This window comes from Erigeron canadensis, chromosome 4 (genome assembly GCF_010389155.1).
Source record: "Erigeron canadensis isolate Cc75 chromosome 4, C_canadensis_v1, whole genome shotgun sequence".
Taxonomy (NCBI): Eukaryota; Viridiplantae; Streptophyta; class Magnoliopsida; order Asterales; family Asteraceae; genus Erigeron; species Erigeron canadensis.
The window spans coordinates 12,815,348-12,833,269 of record NC_057764.1 but is presented as its reverse complement, the minus strand read 5'-3'; the positions used below and the strand labels follow the sequence as shown (position 1 = coordinate 12,833,269).

Below are 17,922 nucleotides of genomic sequence, written 5' to 3'. Positions count from 1 at the left end.
TTTTAGTTATTATCAAGTAACAAATATTATTTGAATTTTTTTCGTTCGATTTAATTGGAAATATAAAACTATAACATCATCACAGTAATGCTTAATGATTTCATACCTATGTCAGTAAGTCATATTTAACTTGGTCTTACATAATTACTACGTCATAGCTATGCGAGGTAATTATATCAGTCGTTGAAAAATTTATTAGTGACTTAGTATTCCTCCTAGGTAACTATATCCGTGTCTGTTTACATGGTCTAAAACCAGTAAAGCAGTAAAATACGAATTATTGCACATTCAATTCAAGCATTCCTCCATTCGAGATAAATACATGAATCAGGTACAACATTGGGGATATGGATCACAAATAACAAAATAGGTGATGATCATCACACCATCATTTTTGCCCTTCACCACTAAACATGCTTTAAAATGTTTAACTATACAATAACATGAAGCATGTATGCTAGTAGAATGTGCAAATTGGATATCTCGAGTCGACTCATACTATTACTCATAATATGTAAGTTTCAAGTTAAAATATATATGGGAAGTTGGAACTAGGAGGAACACATTGAAATTCTTTGCTTTGTGAGTGACTTCTTTAGCTGTTTAATCAAATGAGGATTTGAGCACATGTAGTCCTGGAAGGATGTCCTTAAATTTCCCAATATCTTCAAATGCTCCTCATCATTATCATTGTTAAGTAAATCTGTGAAAAGTTTTCTCCAAAGTTCAACTTTTTGGTATCTGTTAACATCAAAAACAAGGAAAGTTATTGATTCATTTTTCTTTTATATGTTCTCTCTATCTCGTAACCAATACATACAATTGAAGACACATACAACACATGCATCTTGTGACCTCCTAATTACACCTTATGTTATGGTGATATACTGACGTAACTTTTAGGCTCTAATATCTTGATGTGTGTTCGTTGCATCTAAGTGTTAATAGATTTATTACAAGTAGTTGTGGCAAATTTGGATATCCGTTCCTCATGTTTTATTTCTTTAACTGTGTAAGCAGCCATATCAGTAAAGGAGAACAAGTTAAACCTGAATAACAGTTCTTTCAGAAACATGGAAGAAAATGGTAATAGAAACAGATACCGTTTGAAAGGAGATTTAGGTTGATATGAGTAGCCACCATCAGCAGATGCTTTCTTCTCAATCTCCATATTATAAGAATTGTGAAGCATCAGATGAACAATGACACAAAGGCCATAAGTATCAACCTATCAAAAAGTCAAACAGTTGTTAATGTGAGCTCACATTAGCACAACACAATGTGGCATGGTCACTACTGCAAACATGCCTGATATGTCCACGGCCTATTCTCTTGCATTTGTAAACAACGAAAACCGGACGTTCGACAATCTCCATTGAACTTTATCTTGTTAGGAAATAGGCGGAGGTCTATTCCTCTACCCCAGTCAACAAGGCACAGTCCCTGCTAAAACCAATTACGAAGCTATATAAGAACAGTGTCTGACCTATGAAAAAGCCATCCTTAGTGGTTAAATGTAACTATAACCTGTTCATGCCAAGAACCAGTACGGGTCTGAAACTCATCTTCTATTAGATCACGCCTGCCAAAAGGTATAGCCTGTATGATTATGCTGAGATCTAAGGAGCATGTAACTTGTGCTCAAGTGTTCATCAAGACAAAACTAAACTGAACTGGACAAAATTACAATACACAAACATTTTTTAAAATATCATGCACCATGGACCAAACCAAGAAACAGTCTATAAAACTCAAGAACTGAGACCCATAGCAGATATCACAAATACTAATTTGGCTGACTTTGGTACAAACTCATTTAAAACATCACCTATGGGAGGTTGTTGGAAAGCATTTTACTATTAGGTCGAGAATTGGTTGATATGAACGCACTCTCTTCATAAAGCTTTCAAAAGCCCTTTAAAAAGCTTTTTCCATTAAAGGGTAAGCAATATGAAAGACTATTGACGAAAAGCTTTTAGTGAAAAACTTAGCCATTAGGGATGCACTTATAGTGACACACGTATAATTACTTTAAGAGATCTTATAACAATAAAATATAACAGAACTTTCAACAACTATTCTAAAGCTTGTTTTACCTAGCATAGCGCATCAAGAGATTGTCAGGCTTAACATCACCATGAATGATCCCATTACAATGCAGACTTTCAAGCATTGAGAGCATCTCTATGGTGTAATATATACACAGAACTTCATCCATGGAGGTACCAGTACACGCGTAGGTATTTATGGCATCCTAGACAAACTTGCTCAATCAGTGTGAATATAAAGAATAGTATATCGCTAAGAAAAGAACAACTATATAATTTCCTGAACTCACCAAAAGTGTCCCATGAGCTAAAAAATCTGAAACAAGAATGCTGTAGTCTGAATAGAGGTGCAATCTATGAGCATATCCAAAGCACACCCTCTGGCAAGAAACAAGTGGAAATAAGCAGCAATTACTTACCCTAACGATAAGTAATAGAGGTCAAAATTTCAATAAATGGATTGATTTGGGTGTAAAAGATCAAACAGGTAAACACAATAGATTAGTTCAAAAAACAAACAGTTCGAATGGGCTGAAAGAGTAAAATAGTGACACAAGTGTATTTAATGCTTAAAACATCCTAGACAACGTTATTGAAAAAACTTAGATAATTAATATAATTGTCATTATATATTACACACAAGAATCTTATTGTAACTTTTATTAGCTTTGGCTAAAAAAGGTTTCAGGTCAACCAGATCAGGGCCATTTAACCTACACCACCAAGTTAACTGTCCCCCCCTCCTTCTCTCTTGTAACTTTTATTAGCTTTGGCTAAAAAAGGTTTCAGGTCCACCAGATCAAGGCCATTTAACCTACACCACCAAGTTAACTGTCAACCCCCCCCCCCCCCCCTCTCTCTCTCTCTCTATCTGCGTTTGCCATCTCTAATAAATAAATATGAAAAGAACAGGAATATGTACATCATTTTCGAGGATCCTCTTATCAAGTTGGCGATACATGTAGAACTCCCATGGGAATGGAGGCTTTTGAATCTGCCAGAGTCATGTATGTTAGAAATGACTCCTCAAAAATAAAACAAAGCTTGGTATTGATGAACAGAGATGTATAAGTCTGAACCACCTTTAAGGCAACAACCTCGTCAGCATTACTTAACATACAGGCCTTGTATACTTGTGCAAACCCACCCTTACCAGCACAACCCTTTATCTGATACTTCCTTCCCCCTGTAGAATAACAAAGTATTATGCCAACATTATTAATAGATGATTGTTCCCTGTTGTATATATGTACCCAAAACAGATAATACAGATAATAAGTCCCTCAGAATATTGACTTAGATATACGAAGGACTTTCATATTATATGGTTCCTATAGTTGGCTGGTATGTTACAGCAAATAGAGTTGTGTGTGATGTAAAAATAGTTTAAATGAACCATATTTCGTGAAATCCTGTAACAGGTTTAGAAGCAGCGGCAATTATATTTTGCTTAAGAGGTATCCTGCACCGTTGTAAAAGAAATACATATGTTGAGGTTCTAGATATGTTCATTTGGAACAAACACTTCCTACACACTATCATTTTTAAATTATTCACAAGAGTTCTGGTAACACATGAAAACGAAAAACAAAATGTTGATAACTCGGTTCCATTTCTTGCTATGTGCATTTGCATTAAAAAGTCAACGAGAAAAAAAAAAAAACATTTCAACCTTCTTAGAATTTTCAATCCTCAGAAACCTCATACTAATGTGAGCAAATAGAATATACTTTTATGCATAAGTTTCTCATGTATTCCAAAAGGCACACAAAAACATAATGAAATTGTTGTATCAAGATAAATGAGACGAGTATTTTTCGAATATAATTTCACTCCATTCTAAAATATAAATACACATCTTTGTATCAAACAATGGTGCTCTGAATGATTTATTAACTTTGAACCTCTTTTCTACAAAACGCCACATAAGTCATCAGATGCAGCAGAATGCCAAAATGTTAAGTCCGAACAAGATATGGGAATATGTTTGTTACCAACATGCAGAAATGAAAAAAGTACTGTAAGTAATGTTGTACCAAGATGGAACTTGGATTATCTCTATATGCAGCAGCAGGCGGGTATCTTACTTGATGTAATAAATCACTTAACATAAATGCAGACACTTACAGTAGTAATAAATAACCTAAAACAAACTGTCTCCTAAGCTTAGAGGTTCTACAAGAAAGAAATACTGCAAAGCATCCTGTAACAGCATAGCAATAAAGACACAATATGAGATGGTGAAAGTAACATACCTATCTCAATAACCCTATTCCTAACAGACTTGTGCAAAGATGATAATGCCACCTTCCCCGAATAGCATTTACTACTCGCATGGTACCCCTGAACATGTTAAAAGTAGGGTGTGAAAAAAATAGTAGCGCTAATAACATCGGAGAATGATAACCAGGGTTTCTTACTTCATATTTTGTTATTTGATCATTCATCTTGTGCAACAGATTTTTGATAATTAAGATTGACCAGGGATTCTGACAGCCATTCTCAAGAGTAGATCTGCCATCCGTCTGTGAAACATATGCATTCAATATCAGTAGTCTGACTAGTCTCACATGTACAAATAACAAATATATATATATATATATATATAAACCAGTTGCCTAGTGACGTAGAAATGGAATTGAGCATGGAACAGAACCAACAGATTTGGTTGAAGATTAAGCAACAGAACACTATGATACGCAAATTGGAAATGCATTTAATAAAAGGTAGCAGGTCCATGAAAATATACGTAAAACTGAAAATCGAGGTAGGATACCTTGGGAAGTGAACAAGCATCGACTATTGCTTGCATTCTCTCAAGAAAACATACATGTGCTTTCTTCAACCTCCCTGTTGGTTCTGCATTCCTAAATTAAATATCCATGTCCATATGCATATGCATCAGCAGCTAATAATAATAATTATTAAAGAAACAAAATTCAGACAGAAGAAGCCTATGATTGTAACAAGTAAGGACCTTGAAATCCCTGATTGATACACTAAATGAGCCTCTCTCATCATCCCCTTTGATTCCAGCAACAACGCATACGACTCATATAGCAAAGATTTATCCAAGCATATTTTGTACTCTTCCATTTCTCTGAAAGCAGCCTCATACTCGGGACTTAAATCAATCTACAAGGTAATTGTAAATTGGTTTATTACAAAAAGTAATTATTTCTAAACTTTAATGAAACAAATGGATCTTTTACTAAATACTAGGATACATACATAAATAAGCCAAATCTTGAGAAATCTGATGTCGTTTTGATAGAGAGGATTAGACTTGAAGGATTGGATGCAATGATCCACAAGCTGCTGTAGATCTGCTTCTTTTTTGGGTAAATCTTCTAATGCTGATTTAATAGACCTATAGATAAATTACTACTTAGTTTTATCATGTATGCTGATTTAATATACCTATAGATAAATAGACCTATTATTATTAGGGCAAATAAAAAAAAAGGAGTAAAATTGTAACATCATCATCATCATTTAAACATGAATGAATTAAATGAAGAATTACTCACCAGAGATGTGGTAAGAGGGGATCTTCCGCCATATTTCAATACATACAAGATAAGAGTTGACAGTGATTCCTTTGAGGAATATATGTGTTTGTTTAGCAGCACTCAAATATAAATGAGTCCCCGCCCAACTTACTTTTCAAACTTCTAAAATGTTCTTGATTTTTTTTTAATTTTTTTTTTTGAAATAGAAAGAAAAAAAATCCAAATGATTCTATATATATCTTACAAGTGGAAATGGAAAGGGATAAGGTGATGAAAAGCTTATGGTAAAACTAGGGGGCTTCCTATTGACACCTCTTTTTGCCTATTGACACCCCTTAGAAAAGGCGAATTTTATGAGCAGAAGGGTGAATTTCGCCCCACCTGACCTTACACTTTTTTATCATACTGTTGTCAACTTTATGTCACTTCAACCTGAAGCAGAATGGGCGAATTTTTTAGCAAAAGGGGCGAATTTTTAAGTAAAAGGGACGAAATTTGCTCCATCTGACCCCACACTTTTTCCCATACCCCTATTACCCATATGTCACTTTTATCCGACAATTTCATGGCAGAAGGGGCGAAAGACATTCGCGGATTCGCCCCTTTTATTCGACAATGTCAGCCCTAATAATCAGTGGAGGCTAATTTGAAAGAGATAAGAAAAACATACATGATTATGAGAGAACGCTCCACGAGACATTTGAATTCAATGGGGTTAAAGGAGCTAAGGAAGATGGAGATAGACTATATGATTTTGATCAATTTTTTGAAGGGTATGATTTTGATTTTAAGGAAATCTAATTTGAGGGAGGGAAAAAGACCATGATACCAAAAATCAAATTCTATTCAACTTGGGGTTTCACTAGGATTTGTAAAAGTGGTTTTGATATGACCGGTGTTGAAAAAAGCGGGTTTTATTTAGGGCTATTGTTTTAGTGTCTTTAATATGTCCCTGTCAATAAGAAAAGTAAATTCTATTTAGGTGACCTTAATATAATCCGATTAATAAGGATAGCGGGTTCCATTTGGGGGGTTCTCTATTTAGGTGGCTTTAATATGTTAGGGTCAATAAGAATAGCGGGTTTTATTTAGGGTGTCCTATTTACATTTTTGTAGTAATGTTATAACTATATATATAAAATATTTTTTTATTTCCTAGTCAAGGGTAAATCAAACAAAAATACAGTCGATGATATTTTTATGGTATTACTCATGTGTGATGGTGGTGGAGTACACCGTAAGAGAAGGACGGGCTTCAGACAAAGTTTATCGAAAAAATGTAAATGTCCATTCAAATTGCAAGGTCATTATTCAAAGGCATGTGGGTGGAGAGTAAATGTGATAGATCATACACATAATCATGACACAGATGAATTGTATGGTCATGCGTTTGCTAGACGTTTTTCTCCAGCAGAAGAAGAATGCGTACGGAGACAGTATTACTTAAATCTAGATGCGCAAGGTATTTTAGATGGATTTAGAAAGGAATTTCTAAATAACATGTCTCTCATCAAAGATGTAAGCAGTCACATCTTTAATCACACTAAGTGATATAGGGAGGAGAACCCTCCATGAACGTTCTTTGTTTTAAAGAGAATAAACATGCATACTCTACTAATGAAAAGTTAACAACTACGTTATGTTTGATCCACATTTTGGTATCTGTGTATAACTAGATTATTTCTCGCGTAACACGCAGATTAAACATATTAAGTTATCGTTATGACTTATAATATAATTAATAGTTATAAATAAGACATGTTGAAATTTAATTGTACTATTGTTTTAAAAAATATTTTGTATCAAAAGTTATTAGTAAGGTATACGTATGTTAATTATATCTTTTGTGACGGTATAAAATTAAATATACATATTACCTGTTTTATATATTAGAGATATGTAGTGACATGTTAAAATTTTATATTATCGTAATTAAAGAAACATAGATTGGACGTTGACAAATGCTGGTGGTGTTGCCATTTAAAAAAAAAATGGATTATTATATTCTAGGCATTGTATACATATCGGCAATATCTTTAATTTAAATATCATACGATAATAATGATGTAAAACTAAATAATTATAACAAATATTGATTAAGTTATATGATAAAAATCCTATATGAACTTATACATTTATAAGATGTACGACATAAAATAAAAAGAAACAATATAATGTAAAAAAAACTATCAAAAAATTGACTTTACAAAGTATAATATAAATTTATGATATTTTTTATATTATATCATTAAAATAATTATTTTTAAAATTGTAAAACGTATATGGTTCCGGTTTTTTACCGTCAGTTTTGATATATGAAGCCGAAAGTGGAACAGATCCGTTTGGTTTCTAGAAGACCAAAACCAAACCAATCCGTTGATTCGGTTTTCTTGGTTCCGTTTTATTGGGATTTTTTTTTGAATTTTTTTTTTTGGTTTTCCGAACCAGAGATGGTAAAAATAAGAGTATTGATGATGAAAGAATCATAATGGCTAGGTTAATCTAAGCTACCAAAATATACCTTCAAAGATATTAACAACAATGAAAGAAGATTGCATGAATAAGACTATTATAATCATGTTCTCGTTTCCAAACATAGTGACTACATTAATACATCCACATCTTCTTCTTTAATGTTTGAATGAACCATATAACCATGTACCAAATATTAACACTAGAACACATATATATATAATAAGTTAAAACATATATGGTTTCGGTTCGGTTCGGTTTTTACTGTCGGTTTTATATATGAAACCGAAACTTGAACCGATCCTTTTGGATTCTAGAAGACCAAAACCAACCAATCCTTTTATTTGGTTTATGGTTTTCTTGGTTCAATTTTATCTTTATTTCTGTTTTTGATTTTTTGGATTGGTTGGCGAATTTCTCCCCCTCTGCCCAAGATATTTTGCCCCTTCTGCCTAAAGTACAAGTCAAAAGTAATTAATGACGTTGAATAAATGTTGACCGTCACTAGCAGAAGGGGCGAATTTTCTAGTCAGAAAGGGGCGAAATTCGCCCCTTTTGAGCTATAGTGTGAATAGCCAAATTCCTTGGTGTCAATAGCATGCCCCTAAAACTATTCGTATGTCTCAGCGTTGCGACCGTATAGTGACAACAATGGCATCGATGATACGTAATGACGGCGCGATAACCGTGTGTTTATTAAGTGTATTTGAGGGTATTTAGTTCACTTAGGTCGGTGCCAACGGCTAGTCCTTGGCCTTTTTAATTGACTCGTCGACTCATCGACCGTTGGCAGCAGTCGACAGCTGCTTCGTTGGGCAGGAGTCGATGCGTGGAAGGGGGAGGACGAGAGGTGGAGCGGGGGGTGTGGGTCCGGTGTGAGGCAAAAATAAAAAAAAAATACGTTTTTTTTTTTAAATTTGAACTAATTTTTTTTTCCTTTATTCCTTTTTTATTTAAACAACCATATCACCTTCATTTCTCATTTCACTTTCATTTTTCAAATAGCACACACACATACATTTCTTTCTATCTTTCAAATCTTTATTTCATTTTGTTCACCTTAACCAAAATCATGAACAACAACAATGAAAACCTTAACCAAAATCAAACCGTCGGGGCCGATATGTGGCAACAAATTTTTGACTACCCGGCACCGACAATGTCATCAACCAATCAAAGCCAAACAAGCCAACCGACAGGCTCCTCCAACCCGCCCCCCCCCCCCCCCCCCCCCACCCCCACCATGGGTCCTCCACAAGTTATTGCGTGAGTTTCACAACCATTTTATAACACCATGAACTACAGTCCAATTATGGGTCATAATTGGACCGAACAACAACGAATGGTGTTAGCTCATGCTCAAATGGCTTTCTAATTGCAGCAACAGCAACAACAACAACAACAACAACAACAAGAAAACCCGGTAAATGCACCTGAAGCGGGTAGCATCGCCTCTGCTGATGATGAAGATGGAGATGAAGTTGAAACAGTTGTTCGTGCTGAGGGGAGAAGGAGGCCCAGGAAACCGCTTGAGAAAAGGAATTGGGAGGATGACGATACAGAATTGTTGGGACGCTGTTGGGTGCATTTTCGCAGGACTCGGTCGTGGGTAGGAATCAATCGGATGCCATCTTTTGGAATAAAAATTTGGAAATGTTCAACAGGGAAACAAAATACGGCAAACGTACGATAAGCCAAACACATGGCAAATAGAAAAAGATAAAAAGGGGGTTAAGGATTTTGGCGCGGAGTTGAAGAGAGTTAGTGAGCAGGCCAGGCAAAGCGGAGCGGATGACAGACAGGTTTCGGACGGGGCCGTAGCGTTGTACAAGAGAACGACAGGGGAGAAACATTTGACATTACCAGAGGTGTTATGACCTTCTTCATGACGTGGTCACCTTTTGGAACGACAATGCCTCCACGAGTAGGCAACCAGCTCCAACGGTAGATTTGACTTCCGATGATATGCCTCGTGGTTCGACCTCGGCTGCAAATGAAACGGGTCCCTCATTTGAAGGGTTATTTGGTGACGACCCGATTAGGAGACCACCGGATCGCAACGTAAGCCATAGGTTGTCTAGTTCGTCCGATGCAACATCTAACCGGTCATCGGGTTCGGAAGCCGCCAAAACTCTTACTACGTATCTTCGAATGCAATAGGAGGCTTTGGAACAGGCCCATATTAGGGATGCCATGAAGTTTTTGGCAAAACTGATTCCAACGGGTCTGTTGTGGAAAGACTTGAAGGCTCACATGTCATATCGAGCATTCTTGCAAGTATAGTGGGGGAGCAAGTTTTATGCTGATGCCAAAAACGACAAAGACGGCAAAGAGGACGAGGGCAACGAATAGTTTTATGTAGTTTTAATAATGTAGTTTAATTTTATCTAGTTTTAATTTAATCGTAATGTTTTAATTACGTGGTTTGTTTGTTATATATATTTTTTTAAATTAATGTAATGTGTTTTTATTAATGTAATGTTTTTTTATAAATAAAATTATGTTTGTGTTTTTTATTTTGATATATTAAATAAAATAAAAGGTGAGAAATAGGTGAGAAAGCAGGTGGGGTTGGTAGTGATTGAGGAAGAGGTGATTTAAGAGAGAGAAAAGCTGATGTGGCAATGAGGAAGAGAGAGGGAGGTGTTCTCCATTGGCAGAGACCTTAATACTATTGGGACGGGAGTATTGCAAAGATGTTTTATTTTAATTATTTCTCTCACAAACATGATATTTATTAATTTAAATAGTGGATGTTAGAACATATTAAATGTATTGAATATTGGATGTCAATTGAGAGAAATGTATTAGGAAAGAGATTTTGTTGTATGACAGTGTATTGGTGTATTGGGAAAACCATTGGACACTAATTTAACAGTGACATCTAATTGAGCAGTTAACGGAGCTCGAAGCACAAATGTGTGAGATGAAACCCAAACTCTACCCCCACACCCCTCACCACAACCCCAGTGTGTTCATATGCATCATAGACTATATATAAAAAATATAATAAAACAAATTTCATATACAAAGAGTTAGCCTAATGGTAAAGAAAACACTTGTTGACCTTAAGGTCTCAAGTTCGATCTCTGCTTGGCACAAAAAAATAATTCCTATGAGGTATCTATTACCAAAAAATAATTTATATCCACATATGAAGTTTAAAGACGTGGTTCGATCCTTCGAGGTGCCAGATCATGTAGGGATTAGAATGAAGGTATTCTATTAGCATCATATGACTTATACGAGGTGATTTGATGGGTATCCAATTATGATACCGGGGCTAGGGTTCTCTCCATAACCCTTTTTGTTTTCCTCTATTTTTGAATTTGATTTTATAAGGTTTTATAATTTGCATTTGTTTTATAATTATTTTATTTTAACCTCATATGTATTTGACACAGACTAAATCTACACATAGATTAAATATAGTTCTTTACTATTTGAAACATCTCCATTTGACATATTTATAATATCCATATTAATTTATTAATTATATACTTTTCTTCTTATTTGTTTAGCTAAATTTACTTTGCATATCATTACCTTATTTAGTTATTGTTAGTGCATATCTTGATGTCCGTTGCACTACAATTTTAAGGCTGGTAAATTAGAAAGCTGTAAAGTTATTTCATTGAAGTTATTTCTGTGATGTTAATCCTTTTAAGTTACTAACTTTGAAAGCTATTATAGCAATCACAAAGTTAACCACAACTCATAATATACCTATATATAGTTTCCTAATGTTTACGTTTTTAGTTAATGGCAGTTTAATGGTTTAAGTGTAAAGATAAAGTTATTCACGGATCGGGATAGACAAAATGAGTTTTACATCTATTGATTTATCTCATGTTCTATTCATTATTATTGTTTAAGCGTGAATGTTTATAGCCTAAAGAACGAATTTAGATGGATTCCGCACATCTTGATACACACAGATCTTCATATGCATCGGTCACACGGACCTTACAATTATCAAAGTATTATTAAAGTTTATATTATATATTTTTTAATATGAAAAATAATAGTAATTTTATTTTATCGCAGCACTTTATGCGGGTATCATGCTATCATATTACTATATAAGTGTTTGGTTTGAAATTAACGTTGTCATGGCACATTACACGTTGTTCCACCGCATTACACAAATCCAGATCTAGTAATCACTAATTTTAACCTCAGATCAATGTGTCCTAAAACTGATTACATTGATTACATTGATCTAAGGTTAATCACACGTTAATCACTGATTACATTGATATGAGGTTAAAATGTGTCCCAAAACTTGTACTCAAATGAACAGAAAACAAACTTGTTATTAAAAGTTTAATTTCTCAAACTGTATCATTTTCATTACTCAATACAAACCATTGTGACATCTAGCTTAACTACATTTAAAACTCTTAAAAGTTAAAAAATAGTCTAATATATGTTCATAAACTTTAATCGGGGGATTTTATGATCATCATGCCCGTGATAAAAGAATCCAAGACCGAGCCCGTGGGATGGTATGATAAAGATGATTTTGTGCGATTTGCGATGAGAAAGAGGGGTTAAACATAACACCATTACCAAAAATAAAGATAATCCAAAAAATCATAGAAAAGGATCAAAGGCGGTAATGTATCTTATTTATCATCAATATCACTTGTTATGTGAGCTGCTACAGATATATTTTTTCACCAAAGAATTTACAAATGACACTCTCTTTCCTTTTCTATTTTCCTGTATTTTATGGACACTAAAATCATATATCTGCACATTTATAAGATACAGAAAATGAATTGGCTAAATGCAAGTCTTGTGGAAGCTCATCTTCCTCTGAAGATGCCTATATATTTGAGGAGTGAATGAATTTGGCTTATCCACAGATTTTATGCAAAACCTTGCTACAGCTAACAATCCTTTGAGCTCTCTAGAATCGTAATCATTCCCAAGATCAGGGTCAATCATGTTATCCATTGATGTTGGGAAACAAGATTCTTCGATCCATTGGCTCAGATCAGTACCCGATTTGTCTGATGATTGACCCGTGATCAACTCAAGTATCAGCAACCCTAGCTGATACATTATGTTTCCATATACTTGCCCAGTCGTTTCTACAACACATAAAAGTTTGAAATCATTTTAAAATGGGGGTCTGGCTGACTTCAACTTTAAATCATTTTCTTAGACAATTAACGATGTGAAACAGAATAATATAAGTATAGAACTATTACTCCAGTGCTATCGTTTTGGCCCATTTTTTATTTTGCTAAAGGTCGTAACTTCACCAAGTTGACCCATTATAATCAAAATAAGTATAATCAGGTGACCCATTTTCACATTAACAGATAAAAATATATCTCACCTAGATTATAGTTAGTTTTATTTGTGGAATGTTTAGCCATTTAATTCTCAGCTAATTGTACTTAAAAAAAATCTGTTTTGCATGGGTAAGTACTTTCTCTAACCGATTCGCCATTGATAATTAACCAAAGCAAATAAAATTTGTTGCAGAACTTGCGGGTGGCAAGCCAACCAGGCGTGACACCCACTATAGTTATCTGTTTGACCCGTTACCGCTTCACGACCCATCCATTTTTTCCAACTATATTACTTCGCAGTAAAATATAATTCCTCGCAATCTAAATCACTGATAAAGTAACTAGGCGCTTACCATTAGAACTAGAAGTACGCCATGCCATAACCTGATCGCTACCCGAACCAAGGAGTCCAACATCAGACAGCTTTACAAAAAAAGAGAGATTATCACTTATTTTGAAGTTCAGATGCTGCATTGAAATGATCATTCTGGAGAAACAATATTATAAAGTTGGAACAGGTCAAATTCTTAAAACTTCTCAAGCATGATACCTATTAAACCATTTCATGCAACAAATTAATTGTTACTGTAAAAATACAAATTTGTAATTGCAATTGACACTATTTACTCATAGAAAATATCAGAACTTTGGACATTAAGTGTTTTGGGTGAAGCCAACTTGACCCATACAATTTATATTTTAGTTTCGTGTTCATTTAAGTTATTACCCACCCTTTCCAACGTGCCTATTTTCCTAACTGGATATAGGTTTTGGCTCTTGTACCTTATGATCCAACTATGTTAAAAGCCCGTAAGTCGTACTTTCTAACTAAAATAGCAAGAGATAGTAGAAGTTTTTATATGTTGATAATAACAATATTTTGGCAAGAAAAATACCCCACAAGTGCAGAGTGATTCTAATATCAGGTAAAATAAGCAAAAACATATTACGATAGAATCCTAGAGTTAGAAAAAAAGAGCTCTACCCAAAGTGTCTACTATATATAAATATATAATGCGTTAAACATATATCTTAGACAATTTTTAACCCATTCTACCCTTTCGCCTTGTAGCAAAGCTTTTTGTCTTCAACCCATTCGAAACAAAACACAAGCAATGATCACAAATAGGTTTAACTTGGTTGCTCTAAAAATTTTTTAAAAATGATGAAAGTACTCTTTCCAAACCTTTGGATTGAAATTTTCATCTAACATAATGGTACTTGAACTGATGGAGACATGATATACTGGAGGGTCACAAAAGAAATGTAAATATTCCTGCATGACATAATGTTTGAGTTAAAGGAGTTCTAAAGAATCATATTCAATATAACAATTATATTACAGATTTTTAACATATTAAAAAAAGGTTCAAGCTTCGGAACTTACCAATGCGGCAGCCACACCAACAGCTATCCTTAGCCTGATTCTCCAATCCAGAGGGGTTTTTAAAGGATCTACATGAAATCAAACATTAATAAACAATTCAAGTTGAATAAACATGAAATATCTGTTCAAGAAATTACCATTCAGATGTTCCTTGAGGCTTCCATTTTCTACGTTCTCAAACACGAGAAACCTAGAAATCAGACATGTTTATCATTTAGAAGGGATATACTTAAGGAATTTTTAAAAATATTTAAAGGGCCAAGCCTTAAAACAAATGAGGGCACCATTTGTTAGTTACATGGGCATATCAATTTTAAAATACTTGATATAATATCTACATAATGTCTGTATGAGGATGCAACTATTTTTTCAACATAAATACAAATGAGTTGGCAATGGGGTGATAGCCCAACGGTTAGGGAGTTTTCCACTTGGTGGTTTCTTCCTAGGGGGTCAAGGGTTCAAATCCTGCCACATGCAAATGTGGTGAGGGGGCCTTAGCAACGCTATACCCATCTATACATAGGAGAGCAAACCTTTTAGGGCATTGCCAGGATTCAAACCTGGCGTGGGCGCAACAAAGTTGGGAGTGTTAGCCATTTATCCACTCTGCCTTTTTTAAAAAAAAAAAATTTAGACGAGTTAATTCGGGTTCTAGTTATTTGAAAACAAGCAAAATTCATGTAAGGGGTAATAAAGTGGTTATAATGTCATAAGTTGTATTTAAATGTATTAGTATATTATATTGAATTGAAGTTGTGCTTTTTATAATCATATTCTAAACATTAGATAAAGACAAAGTATTAAAATTAATGGGCAAAAAAGTGTTGATGGGTCGAATAGCACAACCTAGGCAGGTTTTACCCACATACCAAAGGTATCCTTTACGACATGAACCCATTATGAACTCCTATACAACCCATCTAGCATGCTTGTTTTTCCACCTCTAATAAAAAAACAGATGGCTACATGTTTACTTGAAGCACAACATTTATTTTCAACATCCAGAAAGAGCTACATTAAAAACATTATAAGAAAAGGGATTGAGATGGATTTGGATACCTCTTTCGTCCTACTGAAAATCCAGTAAGTGCAACAACATGGCGATGATGCAAACGTCCCAATAGCTGAACTTGCCTATAGAAAAAATCATCTTCTTTATCAATAATATGTATTTCTTTCACTACATAAACACTATCTTCAAACTTGGCTATATAAGAAGCCCCGTGAGAAGAAGTCCCAAGAACTCTGCTAAAACTGTCTGTTGCTTGCTTTATGTCCTTATAAGAGAAGCGCTTCAAGAATATTACTGGAACTACAACAGAGAAATTCATTTAACTTTATACAACTTAAGATCAAATAATTCATATTTGTAAAAAGTAATTTTAAAAAATAAAAACTATGGATATATAAATAGATTAGAAACAATATAGAAATTATTCAATCATCCAAATCTGCGACTTGTTTGTAATGCAATACAGACTGACTAGTTGGACCTCAAACTCTTAGAAGAATTTATATATGTTTAGATGCCTGATTTCTAAAGTATTAACTTTTACAGCAAGAATCTGAATCCAACAGTTAGGTGCTTGAGAATACGACAATTAAGTGATCATCATCAACTCAAATATTCTACATAATTCTCGAATTACAGCGGCTCATCACATACAAATGTTATCAACCCCATAAATCCCCCCATAAACAGCATTATCATGATATATTAAAGATTGGGCTTAATATTATAAGGAAATCTTTCTAACTTTCCATTTTCATTTTTCAAGAAAATCCTTTTATTTCCGGAGAACAATTAAAAATCTTGAGGACGTGTGTAGCAAAGCTAAAATATTTTCCGTTTCCAACCTAAAAAACAATAAAAATGAGTTTAGAAAGGGTAGTTATAAAATTGAGGTTTCTAATTTAAACAACATTATGAGTTTAATATATCTCTACTATCTTATCTTAATCGTAACTACCTTATAAAGCATTTAGCCCTTCTATTTTTCTCATAAAAGAACTTGTTCTATCCAAACTACCCATCTTCTTTGTTCACTAATTTAAATTTCTCCACCTAATATTATAAGGCTATAATAACCTTAATAGAATTATTTACAACATACATCCCTCAACTACAATACATCCTTTTATATCAATAACCACGCCACGATCGCCACCACCAGCCGTTGCCGTCGCTATCATCACCGCACCACGCGGGCTTATGACTAGTACATTATAAAGCATTTGTTCCCTCTAATTTTTTCAACTAAGTGGTTGATAGCACCAAAATACCCTTTCCTTTTGTTCACTAATTTAAACATTTTCACCTATGATAACTATAATAGGAAATTATTTACAACATACATATCTCAACATTTAATCTAACTATTACCACTCCCTTTTACATATATGATTATGAAGAAAAAAAGAGACCCATCTTTTACAAAATTATTATTATGAGAATTTAAAGAAATCTATTCTTGAATATTTTAACTGCAAATTATATATGATAATGAAGGGGTCAGAAAACCAACTTCAATTTCAATTATAAATACAATATCTATATATATATATAAACCAACTTCAATTTCAATATATATATATATATAAAGGAATGGTGGATGGTGATGATGATAAAAATAACAGGAAAAGGTATGTACCTGAAGGAGATCGGCGTAAGAGTCTAGATTTGAAGATCAAACTGTCATTCATCATCTTATTATTATTCAGGCTACTAACTAACTAAACCAAATAGATGTAATGAAATAAAATTTTTTGATGATGAGTGTATGTCAATCTATGAGTGTTTGTGGAGTTAGTTGGGAGGGGGTTTGTGATCTGTCAAATGGAACAAGAATCTTTAAAAGTTTGTTACTTTATGAAGTAAAAAACGAGTTTTTTTTACTACTTTTCATTCCTGCCAAAAGAATACCTTCCAATCTTCCATACCCGACATTCTTAGAAGAAAGTAAGGTATAATTTGATTTTAAATTGTTTTATATTATTGTTTTTCTTTGAAGTATTCCAATGGTCATAGACTCATTATATTATCATTATACTATGGGATGGTAATATAAATCTATTGGGTATAAATGTAAAAATCTTATATATATTTTTTTTAATCTATAAAATTAAAAGGGCTCAAATATTTATTTATTAATATAAAAAATATTAAAAATTTTGTATGTGATATCAGAGGAGTT

At 33.8% G+C, this 17,922-nt stretch overlaps 2 protein-coding genes across 3 annotated transcripts; both read right to left on the bottom strand.

The window, feature by feature from the left end:
* Positions 1–359: 359 nt before the first annotated feature.
* On the bottom strand, positions 360–5,727 carry LOC122597759 (mitotic checkpoint serine/threonine-protein kinase BUB1). 2 transcript variants are annotated; one of them, XM_043770325.1, is made up of 14 exons: positions 5,579–5,727; positions 5,280–5,418; positions 5,026–5,183; positions 4,825–4,915; positions 4,469–4,573; positions 4,304–4,391; positions 3,131–3,234; positions 2,971–3,042; positions 2,339–2,428; positions 2,097–2,254; positions 1,528–1,582; positions 1,309–1,443; positions 1,104–1,228; positions 360–741 (listed from the first exon to the last, which is right to left on the bottom strand). In XM_043770325.1, the coding sequence occupies exons 1-14, from the start codon at positions 5,608–5,610 to the stop codon at positions 552–554; spliced, it is 1,542 nt and encodes a 513-aa protein (XP_043626260.1). In that variant the 5' UTR covers positions 5,611–5,727; the 3' UTR covers positions 360–551. The 2 variants fall into 2 exon arrangements, with proteins under 2 accessions (XP_043626260.1, XP_043626262.1); XM_043770327.1 differs by having other exon boundaries at positions 3,146–3,234.
* Positions 5,728–12,628: 6,901 nt separating this feature from the next.
* LOC122596019 (probable receptor-like protein kinase At1g49730) lies at positions 12,629–17,641 on the bottom strand. Its single transcript, XM_043768516.1, has 7 exons — positions 17,380–17,641; positions 15,788–16,040; positions 14,863–14,915; positions 14,726–14,793; positions 14,525–14,614; positions 13,692–13,761; positions 12,629–13,131 (listed from the first exon to the last, which is right to left on the bottom strand). The coding sequence occupies exons 1-7, from the start codon at positions 17,432–17,434 to the stop codon at positions 12,821–12,823; spliced, it is 900 nt and encodes a 299-aa protein (XP_043624451.1). The 5' UTR covers positions 17,435–17,641; the 3' UTR covers positions 12,629–12,820.
* Positions 17,642–17,922: the final 281 nt, after the last annotated feature.